Consider the following 24,361-nt stretch of genomic DNA (forward strand, 5'->3'; position numbering starts at 1 on the left):
AAAAAAAAAAAAAAAAAAAGATAAAGCAGACCACATCTATATGTATTGACATAAAAACACAGATATCTAAGATATCTAAGACATACTCAGCAAAACAGTCATTGTCGTAGAAAGGCATGTATAATATAATCTGAATTGAGTTGAAAAAATTTACACACATACACATTTATGTGTACAAAGAGAATTATACAGCTGCTTATGCCTGTATGGTTGCTATAACGAGCTCTTAATGAACAGAGAGGGATTTAGGAGGAGAAGGTGAATACCGAGAGTTTTACATTCTATTAATATGTTGAGTTTTTTTGCAAGATTGTATGCCAATTTTATATAAATATTTTAGAAGAAAACATTAGCAAATACTACCACCTATGATTGGACCCCAGGAATAATCTTTGGAATGGCTCTGACCATTCTAGACAGGACAGTATAAACTAAGAGAAACAACTAACCTGGGTCCTCCCTGAAGGACCATCGTCACCGGACCCACAAGATGCGTCACTCCCCCGACTCTCACGGCAGCCGTCAGCAATTCCCGCATGTGCACCAGTGCCTGCTTGCGAGTGTTTCCCCGGCGCCACCTTGTCTGTGCAGCCAAAAGAAAACTGCTGCTGGACACCTGAAATGCACAAGAAGGAGGGACACCTGACTCCTGCTAACTGCTGCAAGCCCCCACATACTGTTAGGTGCTATTCATCTAGAGCACACAAAACGTGACGTACAGCTTGGTCAGGGTTGGTGCCGATGAAGGCAAATAGCTGCCCTAGAAGGACGCTGTAGGTGGGCTTGTCCCTGCTGTCCTCGATGGCTAGTGACTGCAGGAGTGTAAAGGAGCTGCTGCGGTGGCTAGTCACGTGGCGACGCCTACAGGGAACATAGAACAGACTGGCAAGACAAGAAACACACTTACAGAGCTTGTTTTGATGAATGCATTCAGCTACATGTGGGAACCCAACCCTGGCCATTAGCCATTTACCTCTGATTTGCTCTAGTAAATTCCAAATCTTCATTACCAATCATTTCCAGGTCAGAAGGAGCTGACATGCTGCGAAGAAAAACAGGCTGCCTGACAGCGTGAGATATCACTTTTGTTTCAGAAGCTGATTTACAAGCTGAAAAAAAAAGGAATAAAAAGGCTGACATTTCTGGTATCTGTACAACAACAGCCAAATGCAACACAGAACTACCAAACCATCTAAGTGTATCTTTGCTTTCCTTTTTTTTTTTTGGAGACAGAGTTTCGCTCTTGCTACCCAGGCTGGAGTGCAGTGGTGCGATCTCTGCTCACCGCAACCTCTGGCTCCTGGGTTCAAGCAATTTCCTGCCTCAGCCTCCTGAGTAGCTGGGATTACAGGTGTGCACCACCATGCCCGGCTAATTTTTGTGTTTTTAGTAGAGACGGGGTTTCACCATGTTGACCAGGATGGTCTTGATCTCTTGACCTCATGATCCACCTGCCTCGGCCTCCCAAAGTGCTGGGATTACAAGCGTGAGCCACCGCGCCTGGCATCTTTACTTTCTATCAGAGTTCAGCCACCAATCTAGTTAGCGTAGCATACTGTCAATTTTTAAACCTAAATATTAGGTTAAAAATTATTTTAACTTAAAAAATTAAAATTTTTTATTAAATTGGTTTTCTGTAGAAAAGCTGAAAAATTCATTTAATTTCATAGCTATCAATGTTCACTTTAATGTAAGCATTCTAAAAAGCAAGGGAGGACACAGAAAATAATCTCCAGAAAACACAAATTTTTCTTAATTTTTAAATTTCTTATTTTTTAAAGATGGGTCTCACTCTGTCTCGCAGGCTGGAGTGCAGTGGTGTGATCTCAGTTCACTATAATCTTCGTCTGCCAGGTTCAAGTGATTCTCTTGCTTCAGCCTCCTGAGTAGCTGCAATTACAGGTGTGAGCCACCACACCCAGCTAATTTTTGCATTTTTTTAGTAGAGACAGGGTTTTACCATGTTGGCCAGGCTGGTCTCAAACTCCTGACTTCAAGTAATCTGCCCACCCTGGCCTCCCAAAGTGCTGGAATTACAGGCGTGAGCCATCACACCTGGCCCAAATTTCTTAATTCAAATAAATCCAAATCCATTTTGTTCAGAGATGGACTTTTTCACCGCTTTATCCCCAGATTTATTTAGCTGACTTATTGTCATTTGATGATACCTCTGCTTTGATCATAGCTGGTGGAAATAAATATCACATTTGAGTTGGAATCTGAATGGTCTTTCTATAAGATACACTCCTTAACCCTGTCCAGAGAAATAGCTGTTTTATAAAACAATCATTAAATGGAAGAAGATAAAACTATACATCAAGACTAACCAAGAAAAAAAGATATTGAGAAAGTACAGAAAAAAAACCATTTTATTTTATTATTCTAAAATTTTCATTTATTTATTTATTTAGGGACAGGGTCTTGCTCTGTTGCCCAGGCTGAAGTGAAGTACTACAATCATGGCTCACTGCAGCTTTGAACTCCGACACTCAAGCAATCCTCCCAACTCAGCCTCTCAAGTAGCTGGGATTACAGGCACGTGCCATCATGCCTGGCTGATTTTTGTGTTTTTTTTGTGGAGACCAGGTCCTGCTATGAGACCAGGTCCTGCTATGTGGCAAAGCCTCGTCTTGAACTTCTGGTTTAAATGATCCTCCTGCCTTGGCCTTCCAAAGTGCTGGGATTACAGGCATGAGCCACTGTGCCCCGTTGAGAAAACCATTTTTTATCTGTCTTAAGAGTGGTTACACAGCTTAAATATAAAAAAAGTGTAATTTTTGAGGATACTGTTATCTCTGAGGTCAAGAGCCTCTGGGATAGTATTGACAGCCTTACTGAGTGGTCAAGCCTATATATACGACCTTTAACAAGGGCTTATGTGTATAGCAGACCATCCTGGCATGTGATTATACCACACACTCAGCACATGTCTCTCTCCCAAGCCTGTGTCTTCCCCTGAAGTTCTCAGGGAGAACCTGTATTAGACAGTGAGATTCTGGGAGTCCCCCTAGACTTCAAATCCCAAGTAAGAAGAGCCTTAAATGATCAGCTGGGATGAAAACAAGTTTGCCTGCTCCCTACTACCCACTGGGCAATGGGGCTATGTAACATGGACTCTTTCAATTAAGAACATGTTTATTTAACTTTATCTCTCAAGTTAAGAATGAATGCTTGTGGGCTGTGCCGTGTTAACAGATCCTGTCTTTTTTTTTTTTTGAGACGGAGTTTCGCTCTTGTTACCCAGGCTGGAGTGCAATGGCGCGATCTCCGCTCACCGCAACCTCCGCCTCCTGGGTTCAGGCAATTCTCCTGCCTCAGCCTCCTGAGTAGCTGGGATTACAGGCACACACCACCATGCCCAGCTAATTTTTTGTATTTTTAGTAGAGATGGGGTTTCACCATGTTGACCAGGATGGTCTTGATCTCTTGACCTCGTCATCCACCCGCCTTGGCCTCCCAAAGTGCTGGGATTACAGGCTTGAGCCACCGCGCCCGGCCAACAGATCCTGTCTTAAGTAAGAAGACTCAATGATTTTCCTGAGAGATGCATTTTTAGGCTAACAATTAAAATGTGACCTAGACCAGGTGTGGTGGCTCATGCCTGTAATCCCAGCACTTTGGGAGGCTGAGGTGGGTGGATCACTTAAGGTTAGGAATTCAAGACCAGCCTGGCCAACATGGCAAAACCCTGTCTCTACTAAAAATACAAAAATTAGTTGGGCGTGATGGTGGGTGCCTGTATTCCCACCTACTTGGGAAGCTGAGGCAGGAGAATTGCTTGAAACCAGGAGGCAGAGATTGCAGTGAGCTGAGATCGTCCACTGCACTACAACCTGGGCAACAGAGCGAGACTCCGTCTCACAACAATAAATAAAATGTGACCTAGAAAAAGTTAATTCCCAGGAAGTCATACGACAAGTCATACCACATAATTACTAAAGATGAAATGCAAACTCAGCTTCAAGTAAAGAAGAAAAAATGATATTACAAGATTCACAGTGTTGACTAATTGTATATGTTACTATGAAATCTAATTATATACATTAGTATGAAAACAAAAATAGGGCCGGGTGCAATGGCTCACACCTGTAATCCTAGTACTTTGGGGGGCCAAGGCGGGTGGATCACCAGAGGTCAGGAGTTTGAGACCAACCTGTTCAACATAGTGAAACCCCATCTCTACTAAAAATATAAAAATTAGCCAGGAATGGTGGCACACGCCTGTAGTCCCAGCTACTACAGAGCCTGAGGCAGGAGAATTGCTGGAACCTGGGGGGCAGAGGTTCTGGTGAGCTAAGACTGCGCTACTGCACTCCAGCCTGGGCGACACAGAGCAAGACTCAGTTTTTAAAAAAATAATAATAATAAAATAAAGAAAACAAGAAGTTGACCACAGGGATTTAATGACATATAAGTATTTCTTTGTTTTTCTTTTGTCACTCAGTTGCTTTGTACAGAAAGTACAAGGCAAAATTAAGTATGTTAAAATTTCCTTTTATTTTCCTTTCTAGGTGTACCCAAGAGTGAGTTTTTCAAAAAACAGCTAATGTATCTTATATGAACAGACTAGGACCAGAAGTCGATTAGGGGCTATCTTTGAGCAGTACCTGGCGTTTCAGCAGGAGTCCCAGAGATGCTTCTCGTGAGGCCTGACTGGGCTGCGATGGTGACATGTAGCAACAGCTCAGCTCGGTTCATTAAACTCTTCACTAACGTCTTTGTTTTAGCCAGTGGGTGTGAGGGTTTCTGAATAAGAGAATTCACTTCATGTAGGAACTTCTCCCTATAAAGAAAGACTGATGTGCATTGAGTTGTACTCTACCTTACCAAAAACAGTATTAAAAAAAATTACAAAGAGTCAAGGAAGACACAGGGGAAACTAAGCAAAAGTAACCTAATCAACATTGCTTACTTCCCTGTTTCCTCGTCCAAGGGGAACAGTGTTAGAAACTTTGGCCACTTCTTGTTCCTTTTTCTGTTTCAAATGCCTGTGCTAACTTTTGAAGGCTAAAACCCAAACTTCCAATTTACCAAATGAGTTCCAACTCTAAAATATTTAGTAAATTCACAATATTTAAAAATATATCTATTAAGAGACTAGACCTTTAGAATGTGTTTTGAGCATCAAGGTGATAATAGCCTTAATTGTCATTAATACCACTAACCTGAGTGATAGGACCATGTTTTCAAGATCATTTCCATCAAAGGAGACTTCCTTCATTGAACACAAAAGTTCTAGTTCTTTCATTTTGTTCTAAAGAAGAAAAAAATCAAGAAAAGTTGGTATGCAGGATCTGTAAGAACCAAGTTGTATTATACATATATTAAAATGAACAGAAAATTTCAGAGAAAAACCACCACCTTTGGTCCATATTTCTATGTTTGAAACCCATTTGTAAGTTCTTATTTGATATTTTAATAATTAAAAATGGCACTGACTACTTTCTGGGGATTCTTTCAGGGTTTATAATTTTACCTACTTTTTGTTTTTTAAGGCTTGAAAGCAAAATTTGACCATGATGACAACTTCTTAATATATCTTTATAAAACTATTAACCAGTTAAAAAAAACAACTTAAGGCCGAGTGCAGTGGCTCATGCCTGTAATCCCAGCACTTTGGGAGGCCAAGGCGGGTGGATCACCTGAGATCGGGAGTTTGAGACCAACCTGGTCAACAGGGTGAAACACCATCTGTACTAAAAGTACAAAAATTAGCCGGGCGTGGTAGTGCACACCTGTAATCCCAGCTACTCGGGAGGGTGAGGCAGGAGAATCGTTTGAACCCAGGAGGTAGAGGTTACAAGTAAGCCAAGATCATACCATTGTACTCCAGCCTGGGTGACAGAGCAAGACTCCATCTCGAGAAATAAATAAATAAATAAACAAACAAACAAACAAAAAATAAAATTAGCCAGGTGTGGTGGTGCGTGCCTGTAATCCCAGCTACTCAGGAGGCTGAGGCAGAATTGCTTGAACCCAGGAGGTGGAGATCATGCCACTGCACTCTTGCTTTGGGTAACAGAGCAAGACTCCGTCTCACAAAAAAAAAAAAAAAAAAAAAAAACTTAATGAGTAATTATTTATATATTGCATGTTGATCTAGTCAATTTTCATTTAACCTCTTTTAAAGAATAGGTATGTTTTTAGAGTGTGCAACATTTTAGGAAATGACATTATTTTACCTCTACACACACACACACACACACACACGCACACACACACACACAGTATATATGTTTGCTGTCTAAATGACTATGCCCCAGTGACAAATCATACACCTTGCTCACCTCATTAAAATGGTAATCATAAAAGAAAGGCATGTTGTTCTCCAGTTTCCCCTGTATGGCATCATCAACTTCACTTTGCCATTTTTGTTCTAGTTCTGCAACACTCTAATAGATACATGAAAATAGATACAAAATAAAAACAAGTATAATCTGTTTGAAAATTCAAAATTTTAGTCACAATAGTAATTTTTAAAACTTGGATCACATTCTAAATTTCTTTAAATTTCCAGGAAAGAAATTATTTCCAACAGTTATCAGACATTTACCTGCAGCTGTCTCTCCATGGCATTGAGCTTCTTAAAGGTCTCTCCCATAATTTTACATAATAAATCATATTCTTCAGCATGTTCTTCTTGATATTGGAAATTTATTAGAGACTGCAGTGCATCAACTAAGTTCAAGTGCTTAATAACACAAGATACCACCATTTCCTCCATCACGTCTGGCTGAATCACTTCTCTGTGATCACAATGGAAATCAGTCAGGTATATGCCATGTTCTCAGCTTCTCAATACTGTACTTTATTTTCATTTTTAATTTTTTAAGAGACAGGGTCTCCCTCTCACCCAGGCTGCAATTCAGTGAAGCAGTCATGGCTCAATGCAGCCTCAAACTCCTGGGCTCAAGGCATCCTCCTGCCTCAGCCTCCTGAGCAGCTGAGACTACAGATGCATGCTGCCATGCTTAGCTAATTTAAGAAAAAAAATTTTAGGGGAATTTCTCACTATGTTGCTCAGGCTGGCCTTGAACTCCTGGGCTCAAGTGATCCTCCTGACTTGGCCTCCCAAAGTACTGGGATAACAGGCATGAGCCACCGTGTCCCAGGCCCAATACTGTATTTTATAGGTTGGGGAACTTAGGCTTTAATCTAAAGATATTAAATATTCACCATACCTCCTTTATTACAACACAGTAAGAGGTATGAATAGTATAATGGCATTGTAGGAGTCTTACGTTGGCAGATAATTTAGTGAATTTGGTTGGTAAAGCTGAAAATCAAGAGTAAAGGGACTTCAGCCTGGAATCCCAGCACTTTGGGAGACTGAGGCGGGTGAATCACTTAAGGTTAGGAGTTCAAGACCAGCCTGGCCAACATGGAGAAACCCTGTCTCTACTAAAAATACAAAAATTAGTCAGGTGTGGTGGTCTACGCCTGTAATCCCAGTTACTCGGGAGGCTGAGGCAGGAGAATCACTTGAACCCAGGAGGCAGAAGTTGTAGTGAGCCGAGATTGTGCCACTGCACTCCAGCCTGGGTGACAGAGCGAGACTCCCTCTCAAAACAAACAAACAAGAGTAAAGAGACTTCATTTTCTATGATTGCTACATTTTGAGTTAGAGTCATATTAGAGCTGGAAGAGGGCTAAGGCTAAGAAAAGATCAGCAGCATCTATCGACTAATTAATTTTATGTAGTATTATATAGCCTGCAGTGTTCAGTCCAAATAGATGTTGGGCTAAAAACAATGGTGTTTTCTCTATTTTTTTTCTTTTTTTTTTTTTTTTCATTTTAAACTTCATACATTCTCTAAAGTTTTCTCTCTGAAATCCTGCCTCAGGAGGCAGGGCAGAAGCCTGCAAAACAGATTTGACTTTAAGCAAGAATACTACAGACATTTGTAACTGTAAGTTGTACATTCTAGATTAAAGAACTCCTCACCATTTCTCTAGGCATCAAAAATAAACACATGTCTCTAAATAAACTCTGGAAACTAAAGTAGAGGCTGACTGCTAGCAGAAGGTCAACATACTAGACATAAACCTAGCACTTGGTCACACTTTAGCATGCATCAGTCACATGGGAAACTTGTCAAACTGGGCCCCATCCTCAGAGCTTCTGATTAAACAGGTATCAAATGGGGTCCAAGAACTAACAAGTTCCCAGGTGATGCCAATGCTGCTGATTGGAGGGCCAAATTTTGAGAACCCCTAATCTGGAATACCACCTGGTGGGCCCTCCAGACTCAGTTAATTTTAACATTCATGCAGTAAACACAAAATTAAAGGTTCATTTCCTAGACCACAGAAGAAATACATCCACTTCAATTGTTGAAACTTTTTTCCACTGGGAAAAGTAAAACACTACACAGCAACATACTTTATACTTGGTCTAAATTGAGGTCTAGCACGCCCAGAAATTTCCCTGAGCTTTATCATGATTCCTGGAGGCAGCCTGATCCGAGGCAGATCAAAGTAGTTTCCAACAGGAGGCACGAGGACATCAGAGGGGTAGGTGAATTCTCTGTCTTCCTCTATGGTCAGAGGCAGTGGAGAGGGGCTCGGAGTAAGGGCAGGGGAGATCACGCCATTGGCCTCCACCTGCCACTGGCACCTGAGCAGACAGAAAAGAGGCTCTTCACTTCCTCTCTCATCAAGATTACTGGAAAGCTATTGGATGTTTGCAGAAACATCAAACATATGAAGGATCACATTCTGTGTTAATTACTCATCAAAACTTCTCCAGAAGCTAAAGAAAAATGAGCACTGTATGAAAGCCCATCTTTGGAGATCTAGCTCCTCCCCAATATTTAATCATTAAAACTTTGAAATGTACAGAAAAGCTGAAAGAATGACATGGTTAATGTTGACAGACCCACTTGTATAGATTGTACAATAAACATTTGCTGTGTTTGCCTTATCACACAATCACCCATCCTCCTGGGGGATCATTCAATTTAACTAGACAATAATTGTGTTGGAGAAAAGCTTATGCAGTTCAAAGATGTAATTTTATATTTAGTAAAGTAAGGGCCAGAAAGCACTATGGTGTAATTTTCAACTTTTTTCTTAGACACAATAACACCCATGAGATTGCCAAGCAGTGGGCACAATCACCTGGGAAATGTACCAAAAGGAGATTTCCATATAAAGTCCTTTTTCCTTTGCAGGCAACACTAGCTAAACTTCAACCTTTTTGTTACCTTTGTAAAAGTTTGGACCGCAATAGATCCTGACAGGCTTCTTCTTCTTTGGTAATTTCTGGTCCATTGTACAGGATTCTTAACATGGAACAAGCTAACACAGACAGACCTAAAGCCAGGTCTACCAGAAAGGGCAAGCCTCCTGAGACATCCTCCGAAGACTCCTACAATGCAGACAGGGGTAAACCACACTGGTCAGAGGCGGCTACTTGTACACTGGCAGAGGCGGCTACTTGTGCTGCCCCACACTGCACTGTCCCCAAGCACAGGGTTCTACAGAGCAGCATCAAGTATTACTGCTAGGGGACACAGGTACAGCACCTAAATCATGACTAGATGGTGGCACTGGAATGACCAGAACGAAGTTGCAACACAATTCTGCAGAGAAAACAGCTGACCAGACCCCATATTAGAAATAGCACAAATCAAATAAAGAAATCCGATTCTTTGATAGCTTCCTTTCTGTTGTGCCTAAGTATAAACCACTATTTTGTTTTGTCACTTCCATCCTGTGCTCAAACAATGATGTTGTCAATGACTGCACTGAATTCATTCAAGAAATATTTACTGAGTACCAACTGTATGCCAGCCACTGTTCTTGGTGCCTGAGATACATCAGAGAATGAAACGAAGATCTCTGCTCTCATGGAGTTTACATTCTAGCAGTTAATGCCACTCTGGAGAGTCTTAGCTTGGTTAAGCTTAAGAAACCTCAAAGTCTAAAATATGTTTTTAGAATCAGGCAACTGGAGGGGTCAGTAGTATGCTTAAGTCCTCTTTTTTTTTTTTCTTTGAGACAGAGTCTCACTCTGTCGCCCAGGCTGAAGTACAGTGGCACAATCTCAGCTCATTGCAATCTCTGCCTCCTGGGTTCAAGCAATTCTCCTGCCTCAGCCTCCAGAGTAGGTAGGACTACAGGCATGCACCACCATACCCAGATAATTTTTGTATTTTTAGTAGAGATCGGGTTTCACCAAGTTGTCCAGACTGGTCTACAACTCCTGACCTCAGTTGATCCGGCCACCTCAGTCTCCCAAAGTGCTGGGAATACAGGCGTGAGCCACCATGCCCAGCCGGATGCTTAACTACCCTTAAAACCCAGGATCCAAGTGCTTATTTCTACTAAGTTCTATTGAGTCCTATGGAAAGATGCTGGGGTAAGGTCACCTCCCCAACCTTTGAAGAGGGAGCCCCAATCAATAGATTTATTTCTGTGCTGCTGAGCTGATTTTAGGTCATGGTAGGTTTAATTCTGTAAAAGTACTACTAACTCCTAGTAGTTGACTAGTGCCAAATAGAAGAGACAGATGAAACGGTGACTCATATTCTGCCCTGTTTCCAAGGCAAATATGATGTATGTAATCAAGGCACATAGGAGATAGTATATTTTGTCCATGGCAGTGGTTAGATTCAAGTACCTGAGCGCGAACTGTGCAAGCAAAGCCCCACATGGCTTTATCAGGAGTGTTGTGTTCACGGCCACTTCTCATTTCAAAGGAGAAGGTGACTGTATCTCCTTCCACCTTAAAATTTAAGGAAGGGGGGGGGAAATGCACTTTAAAAACAAGATACACAATTTTCAAAAGAGCAATGAATTTCAGAGATTTACTTTCAAAAAGGACCACAGCAATATTTCACTCCTTTTCTCACTTGCTTTTTGATTCAAACTCCATTCCCTCTCATTTAGACACCCAGTCCTTTAAGTGTCTCTCCTGACCACCAGGTGGCCTTTGGGATGAGGCAACTGTGAAATGGGCCACAGTTGCCCATTAGCAAGATCAAGGTAAAGGTTAATCAAATCTTTCTTTTTTTTTTTTTTTTTGATACAAGGTCTTACTCTGTCACCCAGGCTGGAGTGCAGTGGCATGATCATGGCTTACTGAAGCCTTGACCTCCTGGGCTCAAGAGATCCTCCCACTTTAGTCTCCTGAGTGGCTGGAACTACAAGTATGCAGCCCCATGCCCCCCTATTTTTTTTTTTTTTTTTTTTTTTGTAGAGACAAGGTCTTACTATGTTGCCCAGGCTGGTCTCAAATTCTTGGGCTCAACCAGTCTGCCCACCTCAGCCTCCCACAGTGCTGAGATTACAGGTATGAGCCACTGTGCTCGGCCTTGAGCATAATTTCTCTTTTATTGAGATAGAGTTTCGCTCTGTCACCTAGACTAGAGTGCAATGGCCCAATCTCAGCTCACTGCAAATCTCCGCTTCCTAGATTCAAGCAATTCTCCTGCCTCAGCCTCCTGAGTAGCTGGCATGACAGGCACACACCACCACGCCCACCTAATTTTTGTATTTTCAGTAGAGACGGGGTTGGTCAGGCTGGTCTTGAACTCCTGACCTCAGGTGATCCTCACACTTCGGCCTCCCAAAGTGCTGGGATTACAGGTGTGAGCAGCCGTGCCCAGTCATAATTTCTAACAAATGGCTTCTCATCTATGGCTGAATTAAAGAGGGTCCATAATGTATATGAAGTCAAGGCCCTAGGAACAGACTTTGGAGACATTTTTGGGTTTTAACAGACATTTCAGTTTATATTCATATTCCAGACAGATACATAGTAAGTAGTTTAAGACCCAGATTACAAAGCATGGCCCTAATTTCATCAGTTTGAGAATGGATAATTGTTTTTGCTCCAAAGGCCTAAATTCATCTGAACACATTAATTCAACACTTTTACACTGCAATGGCCTTGTGGTTCTAGGGTACTTGTCAACAGGAAGTGTGGCGGAGAACTAAGCGGGAAGAACTAGCAACCCTTTTAATCAACAAGGAAGAAAATGCTGTGACAACTTCTATCCATGGAATAACTTGTGAAAGGGAGTGAACAGGGGTCTCATGTCCTACGAGTGAAAGGAGGGTCATTCTGAATAGAAGCAGTGAGTTGATGGGCCTGGAAAGGTGGCCCCACCTCAACAAAAGGCCCCATGGCAAATGTTTTTCTGGGATTACAGTTAGTACTTGGACCTGTGAGGACTGCAAGCTCATTTTCTTTTCTAGGAAGCAATTATGACTGGATACCATACCTTCACCAAGTCTTTCGGCCAGCCAGTTCCTAAGACACTACGGCTGCCATATCCCAGTGTGTTGCCTCCATATTCAGCAACCTTCCTACTGTTTGTGTTAGGCCCCGCATATATCACCAACTTCAAAACAGAAAATATACTGTTAGACTGTAAAAGAAAAACAAAAACAACATCTACAAATAAAAAGGCTGCAAAAAATTGTGTTTAAAATACAATTATAACCAGGCATTGGTGTCATTATGGTATAACTAATATTTCCTAATTTTTTAGGTATAACTGATACTAGTTTGGATGCAATCAGTCATTGGTATTTACAGGGAAGCCACAGAATAATAACAATTATTAATAACAAGAAGTATACTTTTTATATTACCCTGCTTTAATTGGCTTGGGGATCTCCCATTAAATAGTTACACTCAGCTATTGTACATCAATATTTTTGAAATAGTTGCTTTAATACTAATTAATAACATATAACTCATTAATAACAGTTTGGCCCCTTAAGTCCTCCCCAAAATTAATAAAGTGAGCAAATACAGATGGAAATATGGTTATATCTAGCACAACAACAAAATAAAAGCACCAAAAAGCAAAATCAATGAATAAATAAGAATTTTTTAAAATGCAACAAATTGAAAATAAGCCATATATTCTTAGAATGTTGCTTAATGGTAGAAAAAGAAAATGATACAAATTTGGGTCAGAAAGGGGGCTGCTGCTTCTTGGGTCAGTTTTCATGTATCAGTATGTCTCTAATTCATTTATAACCAGCTGGCTGACTTTCTAATAGGCAGAAGAAACATTTATAGCTCATTTGGCATTCAAAGACTTCCATAGGAAAAATAAAGCTCTGGCTTCTGTAAATACCAAACCCTGTCTTCTAATGTACACTTTGACTGCTTCTTACTGTGTCTAAGTTCAGATTTAGAAGCTCCATCTTCAGCCCTGAATGCTTATTATTTTGTGATTTCTTACCCTTTGGGGCCTTTTGCTGACACCAGCCAGGGACCACTGGAAAAGTAAATGTACTTTCATCCATGTAATAAGCCTGTTTGTGCTTCATCATTTTACACTAATATCTACTGCAGGCATAGGTTAGCTCATATCAGAAATGCAAATTACGTTTTTAAAAAGAGAAACAAAAAGACACCAACTAAAATGGCAGCCTCTCCCATTTCTATATTAAAAGTCACTTCACCTGGACCTAGGAAATGGGGGTAGTCAATGCCAGGAGCTATGAAGTAGGGTAGACTGATGCTAGGAGACACATTTCTGAAAGGCCTACTAAAGATCAACTCATACATTTTCTTGCTTCCAGCTAAGGTGAGTTTTGAGGACAAATCTTTGGGGGCACCTGGGAATTTTCACTATCCTAAAAGATAACGGGGAAGAGGATTCTATAACTTGCCCAGAAATGTGTTTCACCATCTCATAGTATATAGAGTTAAGATGTCCTTTATTTTTAACCTAAAAACCTCCCCAGATAGAATTTTTTTTAAAGCCAGCCTCAGAAGTCAGAATCCCCTACTAGGATTTAAGCCCATTTGCCCTCACATAGTTCACAGGAAAGAGAGACCACAGATCACTAACAAGAAACATTTATAGCTACATAAAGAGAGTATTCACGAAGCTATTAGATAATCCTCTAGCTGTTCTTTCATATGTTACATATTTGGTTAGCCTTTCCTCCCAAGACTAACATGACGGGTTACAATTCAATAATTCTAAGTAGAAGAAAATGCTTCAATCCCTAAGATGCTTCCTTTCGTTCAACTGTTAAGCCACCAGGTTGGAAACTACTCTTCCTCAAAAAAAGAACAAATGTTTAAATAAATATAAACCAGATCCTAGCACCTCTGAAACTCTTCTAAAAAGCCACCTTTTCCCAAAAGATACATGAGAAGCCCCAAGAATTGGGCAGTGAGACCTTTCTAGATGAATAGACATCACACATCTGGAGGAACTTCAAGCACACAGGGAGGGCAGGGGGTAAGCAAAACGAAAAGGGACATTTCATTCCACTCAGATCTATGCATCTGAAAGCTTACGAAGTACACTTTCAACATATCATTAAAATATTGTTCTTAGACCTCAGAGGTGGTGTTTCTTTAACTCCCTCAATTACTACCCTTCAAAGATAAAGAACTTTATCTTAAAAAAGTTCTCCTTAGAGATATCTGCAGACAGAAATCAGTCAAGAATGGTGACCAGCAGCAAAGAAAAATAAGAAGCATCTAAGAATCAGCTTACTCAAGGTGGAACCAATAGCAACCCAATTCTTACTTACTTTGTCATAGTCATATTGTGAAGAGCATCTGCTATCAAATCTAAGGTACAGGCAGCGAGCTCCTGGGATATGGACCGTTTCTTTAAATTTATAGTTGTCTCTGACAGGGTGGACTGTTTCCACAGTCTTCCCAGCAGCCCATGGGGCAGGAATCTTTAAACCAGTGAGAAATCCTGGCTCCTCCTTCTCTTCTAACATTCTAAACAGAAAAAGAGAAAATGATTCAGCTTAGCAGGCAAGTTAAGGAAAAATAATGTAAACATTAAATTGCTCTTTAATTTTCCAATCAGAAACATTTAAAAATTTCTCCATTTAAGGGTTTTTTTCTTTGTTGTTATATATTTGCTTTTTTTTTTCTTTTTTGCCTTTTTCCAGGACAAAAAACAGAAACATGTTTTCATTTTTCCCTCTTTTTTCAAGGGAGAAGCCCAGTTGATATCCAGGAGAAGACCTGATCAACTCTCATTTAAAGGTACTCAGAAAAAAAAAATGGATACTGTAAAGGATCCTTAAGATTGGCCCCTTTCCAAATCCCACGGGGTTGGCATCCTATAAAAATTTCCTTTTGTTGATATCTACATGCCAATTGTTGAAAACTCCAAAAGTCTACATAACTACTTTTTACTATAATTTTTACTAAAGAAAGGTGCCTTCAAAGGTTCTCTTACCTACTATAATTGAACTCTCAAGGACTTCATGGAGCCTGAGGTTGTGGAATACAAACTCCTAAGACTTAAACTTAGCTGCCATGAAATTCTCTTATTCTTTCAACTCTGAAGCTTGAGCTGCAAAGCCTTACTGTCCAATATGGTAGCTACTAGTCACATGTGGCTATTTCAATTAAATTGAATTTAAATGAAATAAAATTTAAAATTCAGTTCCTCAGTCACATTAGCTATCTTGCAGGTGCTCAATAACAACCTGTCGCTATGGCACTAGACAGCACAGAGAGAAGTTTTTATCACTGCAAAAAGCTCAATTCCATATCTTTGTGCTCTAGAGAAACTCAGGAAATCTTTCCTTTCTGAACATTTTTTTTTAAGTACAGCTTTAATGCAACCTAATTGACATAATAAATTGCACATATTTAAAGCATACAACTTGATAAGTTTGGACATTTGTTATATCTATTACGTTTCCTTCTTCCTTTTTGTAACCACTCCATTTCTCCCCTAGGTGAACACTTACTTGCTGTCTGTCACTAGAGATTAGTTTGCATTTCTAGAGTTTTTTATATATGAAATCATATAGTACATGACCTAAGGGGATGCAGCTTCTTTCCCTCAGGGTTTAGTATTTTGAGATTATATACATGCTGTTATATATAACAATAGTTCATTCCTTTTTATTGCTGATTAGAGTCTGTTGTATGACTATATCACAATTTATTTGTCCATTCACTTACTGATGGACATTTACGTTGTTTCCAGTTTTGGGCTCTTCTAACCAAAACTGTTGTGAACCTTAATGTAAAAGCCTTTGTAAGAACCTTGCTTTCTTTTCTCTCGTGTTAATATGTAAAAGTGAAGTAGTTGAGTCATACAGTAGATATAAGTTTAACTTTTTAAGAAACAGCCAGCTGGGCATGGTGGTTCATGCCTGTAATCCCAGCACTTTGGGAGGCCGAGGTGGGCGAATCACAAGGTCAGGAGTTTGAAACCAACCTGGCCAACGTGGTGAAACTCTGTCTTTACTAAAAACACAAAAATTAGCTGGGCATGGTAACCCACGCCTGTAATTCCAGCTACTCAGGAGGCTGAGGGAGGAGAATTGCTTGAACCTGGGAGGCTGAGGTTGCAGTGAGCTGAGATCATGCCACTGTACCCCAGCCTGGGTGACAGAGCAAGACTCCATATCAGAAAAAAAAAAAAAAAAGAAAAGAAAGCCAAACTGCCTGCCAAAGTCATAATATTTTATATCCTCACTATTAGCATATGAGAATTTCACATCAATTTTGAACTAATCTCTGATCCACGGGGAAATTTATTCTAACCAGTTGCTATAAATCTACAGTTACCTAAAATTTTCATTCCAAAGTCTCTTTTCACAGTTAGATAGTCCTTGCTAAAAATCATTGTCATAAAAAAGAGTACTAGGCTTTCACCAGAAGAAAACAAGAAAAGAGTTCCTGCAAGGAAGCAGCATCCATTACCTCTCATCAGGGAACAGCCTACACTTCTGGTCTGGTGCACCACATGGGGAACAGCCCACCTCAGCAAAAACTGGACACTGCGTTTTAAGCAGCAAAGCCGTCTGAAACACAAAACCATCATTATGTCTTTGAGTGCCACTGTCAGTTATCTGAATGGTATAAGAGCCAAACTTAGCAGTCTCTCTTAAATTACCTTTTTACAATCCTTCAGCAAGAAATGCTGTGCTACTTAGACCACTTGACATTATTTTACTTAATGCTGGAATGGAACACATCATTTATATTAGCTACTATTAGCTGGCAAGGGACTCAGGAGACAAACTATAATGGTAGGGTTTTAGTAGCATTGTATATTAGTATTTTTACAGCTGATTGGCTATGAACACTCACTAAAAGATTGCACTTAGTAATTTAGCCAAACAAAATATTTTCCCTTAATATTTATTTTTATGACATGTTATTTTTCTTCATTCCATCATTATTACCCTTAGTTTCTGAAAGACAGGATTATGTTTATTCTGTCTTCAGTGAAAGCAAACAGCCACCCTGTGAAGCAGCTTGGCCAAAAAGCAGTTCATTTGGCACATCAAGGATCATACCTGGCTGGTATAGAGTACCAGCTGCACTAGCTGAGGCATCAGGGCATCGGCCATGATCAGAGTCTGTAAATTTGGATGCATCAGGGAGGTCAGTAACACTGGAAGAAGGTGACCAAGCATAGTAGCCTTAGTAACTTGTTCCAAGCCTTTTAACCTACAAAAAGTTCAAGAAAAACACACAGCCTAAGCAACGCCCAAACACGTGAAGAAGCAACTAATGTCATCTTTATCTGACAAATTCTCTTACACTGCATCTCCTTAAACTAGTTAAGCACTTTCAGTGATAGCAACTCAGTCCACAACTTTTCCACACTGAAGGAGAGGGGAAGAACAGAAAGTTATTAATGGGTTTCACCTTCAATCTGTGTTTTTGCCCAAAAGTTTATAAAATGCTTTTTTTTTTTTTTTTTTTTTTTTTTTGGGAGACAGGGTCTCACTCTGTCACCCAGGCTGGAGTGCAGTGGTACCATCAGAGCTCACTGCAGCCTTGATCTCCTGGGCAGAAGTGATCCTCCCATCTCGGCCTCCCAAACTGCTGCAATTGCAGGCGTGAACTATGGAGCCAACCTACATGGCACCTTTGAAGCACTTTACAAATGGGTTCTAAAATGCCAATAGCTACTACCTGTAAGGTTCTCTGCTGGTCACTATGCTACACTGGGCACTCTAAAAAGGAGGAAGTGAATGGCTACAACATTGATTCGCCTGCCCATAGCTATGACATCCATTACTGGTCTAGAGAAAGTGAGGCTTGTCTGGGACGTGCAGAAGCAGGCAGATCTTTTTCCTCTCAATTTTCTTTTATTATAGTAAAATAAATATAGCATAACATTTACCGTCTTAACCATTTTAAGTGTACATTTCAACGTTATTAAATAATGTGCAACTATCATCACCATCCATCTCCACAACTCTTTTTTGTGTTATAAAACCAAAACTCTATACCCTTTAAATAGTAACTCCTCATTTTCCCCTTTCCCCCAGCCCCTGGCAACCATCATTCTACTTTCAGTCTATATGACTTGGACTAATCTAAGTAGGCAAATTTTAAATTTATCTTTAAAATCACATTCTTAATATCCCTGTCCCCTGCTAGTAAATTAAGGAATGCAAAAAGAAATGGATTATGTAAATTCCCTAAGGCTATTTGGGATATTGGTATTGGAACCAGAAACTCAGGCTCTCCCATTAGATTGAATTACGTATTACTAAGCCTCAATGCAATGCTTATCTGGTTATACTGTTCTCAATCCCAACCTCCTATCTACTCCCTAGGAGTGGGCAAGAACCAAGGCCAGAGTAACAGACAGGGTTACAAAAGCAAAAATTACACTGTAGGATTCTTTTAGATCTAACATTCAAATCGTCAAAAAACATAGTGGGCAATGCATCTCTAAAAGCAAACCACAGCAGAAGTTTTCATGTGAAGGGCTGAGAAAGGGCTTTATTCCTGTGAAAAAGAAGTTTGCCCTCTATATAGGTCAGTCATGTATTTAGAGAAGTAAAATTACAGTAAAATCTTGAGATATCACATCAGTGTCATCTTTTGAGTAGCAGTTGATAAGTCACTTCTTCCTTCCAGAAGTCTTTATCATGAGGAAACTAAGTATGCATGGTGCTGACCTCAATAATTAAAGGAAAGGCCAGTTTGGGAGTGATGACACTAGAAGTCCCAAGTGGCAGAGATCAGGCTATGCCCTCCATAACCTTGCTACCCTTAGATCATGGCTGTTGGTCCAGTCTCACCTGAAAGCACATGAAAGAGTGTGACTGCACTTGGCTTTCAAACACTTGCCCTTTCAGCCTATTCTCACAAAAATCTATCTATATAAAACTAATCCTTCTATATTCTGTTCTAAAAATATTTAGTTTTAATAAACAAATTTTTCTTTCCGAAGGGCAGCTGGTCACAGCCCACAAATCCATTCCTCACCTCTGCTCACGGTCTGCTATGTCACTATTTATGAGGGCAGTTGTGACCTGCTGTAGCATTTCCAACACTTCATCACATCCAGTCAGGATTTGGGTGGCAAGAGCCAAAATACTGACTTTTAGCTCCTAGGCAGAAAATATCATCGTATTATTTTTAAGCTTTGTGATGAACGTACGTTCACAATGACAACATGAAATGATGTATTTAATGATGCATTTCCAAATGAAATAATGAGGTGGCCAGAATAAGCCCAAAGCAGTAAATTCTGCCAGGATGGCAAGTAGCAATTTGGGAGACCAGGGTCTGGAGAGCTGACAGAAATACGCAGTATTTCAGAGGGATCACACTGAGTCCCTAGGAGAAAAGGCCTATCTCCCATCCCATCCAGCACAAGAGAGCTCCTGGTGGCCAGCCCAGAAACTGTCCAGGTGGAAGACTGCCTTGGGTGGTATGAGGATAGCTAAAGAGAAAAACAGAACAGTAAAAGGTGCATGTAGAGGCGGTGAATAAAATGAGACAAAAACACAACATTCTGAAACAGTACAAGTGACCTTTTACTTAATGTCTTAAACCCATCACACTTGAAAACAGGCAGTTAAAAAAATTCAATTAAAGTAGCAGGCAGTTACAGGCAATTAAACATTAAAATAACAAAGAGTTCATGGGAGTACAAATACTAAATAATGCATTAAGAAAGACTAGCTAACATCATAGAAATGTTTAGTTTACAGTTATTTTCAATTAAAAAAAATACAAACTCTTTAGGGGACATGTATGTGTTTTTTAACTTTTCCCAAGAAACCTAGACAACTAAGCCTATTCAGCCTTTCTTAAGAGTCTTTATATTTCTCTCTATGGTTTAATTAAGAATATGCTAAGGCTAGGCCAGGCGTAGTGGCTCATGCCTATAATTCCAGCACTTTGGGAGGCCGAGGCGGATGGATTGCTTGAGATCAGGAGTTCTAGACCAGCCTGGCCAACATGGTACAAACCCCATCTCTACTAAAAATACAAAAATTAGCTAGGCATCATAGCTCACGTATGTAATTCAAGCTACTCAGGTGGCTGAGGCAGGAGAATTGCTTGAACCTGGGAGGTAGAGGTTGCAGTGAGCTGAGACTGAGCCACTGCACTCCAGCTAGGTAACAGAGTGAGGCTCCATCCCAAAAGAAAAAAAAAAATTTACTAAGATTATAATTGAGCCTTCAAATAGACAAAACTTTCTCCTTGCTAGAATTTTCTGAGGTCTTTTTTACTATTTTGATTGATTGATTGATTGATTGAGACAGAGTCTCACTCTGTTGCCCAGGCTGGAGTGCAATCAGGGCTCCCTGCAGCCTCCGCCTCCTCGGTTCAAGCGATTCTCCTGCCTCAGCCTCCCCAGTAGCTGGAATTACAGGCAGGCGCCACTAGGCCCAGCTAATTCTTATATTTTTCAGTAGAGACAGGGTTTCACCACGTAGGCCAGGTTGGTCTCGAACTCTTGGCCTCAAGTGATCTGCCTGCTTCAGCCTCCCAAAGGGCTAGGATTACAGGTGTGAGCCACCACACTCAGCCATTTTTAGTATTATTGAGATTTTTTTTTTTTTAATCATTAACAGAGTAGGAACTCTGAACTAATGATGAGCCAAATCATGCTTTAAGTCACACTAATGACATGCACGATCATCTACTGACTCCATATCACATAGCAGCAAAGTGCCAGGTATTTACAGGGCTTGTTGCTAATACAGCAACTTTACAAAGAATATATTATTGTCCTTTTTTACTGATGAGGAAACTAAGGCAAGAGAAGTTAAATATTATCAACAACTTGCATGTATGTCTGCCTATTTAAAAATTTTGGATTATACGATGAGATAAACTCATAAATACAAACTATCAGATATATGATTTAAATAATATATACACATAAAGGAGTGAGAAAAGGGCAATCTGTAATGGCTTTTATCTTTAACTATGGCTTCCTTGGTTGATTTTTCAGTGTGGTTAACATTTTAAGAAAGAATAAAATTCTAGTTGATTTCTCTGATTCTCCCACAAAGTTGAAATTCTGAAGAACAATGCAAACAACAGCCTTGAGCATCTGTCAAAATTATGACAATCATAACTATAAAAAAATCTTTGGACTACTATAAATTGTCATTTGGGAACAAGTTAGTGAGTTTATATGGAAGCTAATTTAAAAATAATTACAGAAAATGAAATTGACTTATAGGTTTAGAAACGAGATTATTCCATATGAAGATTGAGAGAAAACTATCATCTTTTAAAAGTTATTTTAATCAAGAGAATAAACCATCAAAAATTTTAAATTATTTAATGCTCCAAGATTTATAGATATATGTATGTCTATATAAATATAAATTTCAGGTACATATGAGATCACTTGTAAGTGCCATATTATATAGTTTTTAAAAGAAGATGGAAGTAAACAAAGGCACAAAAGGTTGACAGGAGCACATGGATGGCACATTATGAGTGTCACAAATATGGTGACCACTGTGCAATGACATAAAAAATCTGTGGAATGAGTGGCCTAATGTTATCTCTCACAAGAATATAAGCCACAAGGTGAATTCTGACATCATAATACACAGAAATTTAGCCAATCAACTGCTTTACACACTGGGTAGAACACATCGTTAAAATAAAGCTTGGTGTTTACCTGTACCTTCAATGTCTCTCCCTGCAAGGAGCTGTCACTGTCATCATTCTCATCAGGTTTAATCAAAATAGTGTTACTGAGAAGATGATTCTGAACTGCCATCAGATAGCGCAGGCAGGAGGATGCAGCCTTTAATACAAATAAGGGCATTTAAATGATCTAAACCCTACTGAAAGAGCGATCATGTAATCCTCATGTTTTTAAAAGATTTTGACAAAGAAAACAAAAAGAGAAAGTACAGAAAACAGACCAAGTTAGTATTTCAGGTGACTTATTTCCATATGGCTTTCCATACGTACTTTGACACATTTACTATAACTTTCTGCCTTTTGCTACACAATCCTCACTAATCAGAATACTTACTTGAATTTTTGCCTCAATAATTATTCTTTCCCCTCCCTCTCACACACATTTACATTATAGAAGAATACCCAAACCCTTAAAAGAATCTTTTGATTCCTATTGGTCTCTATAAAACTTTACTCACGGTTTAGAAAACAATGTAAAATTAAAAATTAATAAGGGAATAAACTCTCACTAGATAAAAACACCCAATTCTGATCAATTTATTGCATCAAGTAATTTTAAGCAGGGGGAACAGTCTCTGGAAAAAGTTTTTCAAGTGGATTTGTCTAGCTCTACATTTCTAAGTTAAGTAGTAATCTGACTTTCATAAATTATTATTATTATTATTATTATTATTAGAGATAAAGTCTTGCTCTATCATCCAGGCTGGAGTGTAGTGGCACGGTCTCAGCTCACTGCAACCTCTGCCACTCGGGTTCACATGATTATCCTGCCTTAGCCTCTTGAGTAGCTGAGATTACAGGTGTGCACCACCATATCTGGCTAACTTTTGTATTTTTAGTAGAGACGGAGTTTCACCATGTTGGCCAGACTGGTCTTGAACTCGTGACCTTAGGTGATCACCCGCCTTGGCCTCCCAAAGTGCTGGGATTACAGGCGTGAGCCACCGTGCCTGGCCTTTCATAAATTAAGTCTGTATGTATACACACACCTGTCAATACAATAAAATGAAAACAGGGATGCTTGATATAATTTTTCTTTCATTAAGCACATTTTTACTTACAGGCACAGTTGAAAGGAGCTTTTGAAAATCATCTTTAGAGACAGTTTGGCACTTGGTGATTAAGATACAGGATTCTCGTACAACAATCTTCAGAATGTAGTGTAAAAGTTCATCATTTAGTCTTAAAAATGCAGGAAAAATGTAACAATAAAATATTGATGGTATATTGATAAAAGAATAAGTTTTACATAATTGGTGTAAGATGACAAATAGAAGATACATAATTAATTGATTCTGTAAGCAAATCACCTTAGTAATAATGCTAACAACTAGCTATATTATTTAAACAAAACTAATAGAAATCAAAACCCAACTACCAAGTCAATGAATTTTATAAATAACACAGAAAAACAACACCTTCATCCCCTTCACCAGCTCTAACACACATACTCAGCCTTTCTCGTAGACTAGCAATTTGGATAGTACTCTGAACCAAGATCTCCTAAATAAGTTCCATCTGTTATTTCTGCTACAGACCCTTTCCCCAGGCCCAACTTACTTTACTGATAAAACTGAAAGGTGCAATTATCAGTGCTGAGGGTAACTGTGGAATTACCTGGTCCATGTTTCAGGTTTAACATGCTAACGATCATATGCATTTTAACAGGAGGCTGAAGTCGATCAAACACATTTAAATGTAAATTAATGACTGTGAACACAAAGTCTAGGAATGAATAATATAACTGGTGTCACCTGTAATGATCATCCTCATCGCTGCCAAATCGGTTGTTTTGGAGCTGTTCAGCCAGATTGGTTAGGATCACATCCCGTAGCTGGGAGAGTCCACTGTTTCTCTCACCTAACAAGGAACAAAGCTCCATAAACTACCTTGGTAATGACTACCAGAAAACTGATGCTATTTTTAAAAAGTGTTTAAACAAATAGATTGTTGGCAAGCTAGGGGTACTAGACATACAGAAATATAAAAATAAAAGCAGCAAAAATGACATCACAACAAATCTGACTTTTTAACTAGCATCCTGATCAAAGTGTAATTACCCTCTTGATATATCATTAAGTGTGATTTTCAGTTCCTTAATGTTGCTTTTTAATGCCAACTGTCTTTAACAAAGTAACTTTTGCTGTTGTTTAGTCTAAGAAAAAGTTAGGCTCCAATGTGTGAAGACAACTGGCTTAGAAATCACCAGTGTCATTATTTTATTCGTTAAACATCTAAAGTCACATACATTATGCTAAGCAGTGGAGTCAGAAAGTTTATAAAGCTTACAGATATATAAAACACAGTTTTTGCTGTCAGTCTGGCTGAAGTATAAGCATATATGTAGATAGGCAGATACATTCTTTCTTTTTTTTTGAGATGTCTTCTCGCTCTGTTGCCCAAGCTAAGTGTAGTCACGTAATCAGAGCTCACTGCAGTCTCAACCTCCCGGGCTAAAGCAAT

At 39.5% G+C, this 24,361-nt stretch overlaps 1 protein-coding gene across 1 annotated transcript in view; it reads right to left on the reverse strand.

Moving 5' to 3' along the window:
* Nucleotides 1-24,361, reverse strand: part of HECTD4 (HECT domain E3 ubiquitin protein ligase 4) — a 232,540-nt gene that overhangs the window by 86,036 nt on the left and 122,143 nt on the right. Inside the window, exons 15-32 of the mRNA XM_017540172.1 lie at nt 23,653-23,758; nt 22,960-23,080; nt 21,870-21,998; nt 19,202-19,326; nt 17,269-17,422; nt 16,670-16,770; nt 14,518-14,716; nt 12,231-12,350; nt 10,625-10,729; nt 9,207-9,370; nt 8,384-8,617; nt 6,554-6,746; nt 6,288-6,392; nt 5,166-5,254; nt 4,608-4,783; nt 974-1,109; nt 720-861; nt 450-616 (exon numbers count right to left, since the gene is read on the reverse strand). Coding sequence (XP_017395661.1) covers nt 450-616; nt 720-861; nt 974-1,109; nt 4,608-4,783; nt 5,166-5,254; nt 6,288-6,392; nt 6,554-6,746; nt 8,384-8,617; nt 9,207-9,370; nt 10,625-10,729; nt 12,231-12,350; nt 14,518-14,716; nt 16,670-16,770; nt 17,269-17,422; nt 19,202-19,326; nt 21,870-21,998; nt 22,960-23,080; nt 23,653-23,758 — 2,566 coding nt within the window. The remainder of the gene's footprint in view (nt 1-449; nt 617-719; nt 862-973; nt 1,110-4,607; nt 4,784-5,165; nt 5,255-6,287; nt 6,393-6,553; nt 6,747-8,383; nt 8,618-9,206; nt 9,371-10,624; nt 10,730-12,230; nt 12,351-14,517; nt 14,717-16,669; nt 16,771-17,268; nt 17,423-19,201; nt 19,327-21,869; nt 21,999-22,959; nt 23,081-23,652; nt 23,759-24,361) is intronic.

Source organism: Cebus imitator, unplaced genomic scaffold, assembly GCF_001604975.1.
Source record: "Cebus imitator isolate Cc_AM_T3 unplaced genomic scaffold, Cebus_imitator-1.0 Scaffold8, whole genome shotgun sequence".
In the NCBI taxonomy this organism is placed as follows: domain Eukaryota; kingdom Metazoa; phylum Chordata; class Mammalia; order Primates; family Cebidae; genus Cebus; species Cebus imitator.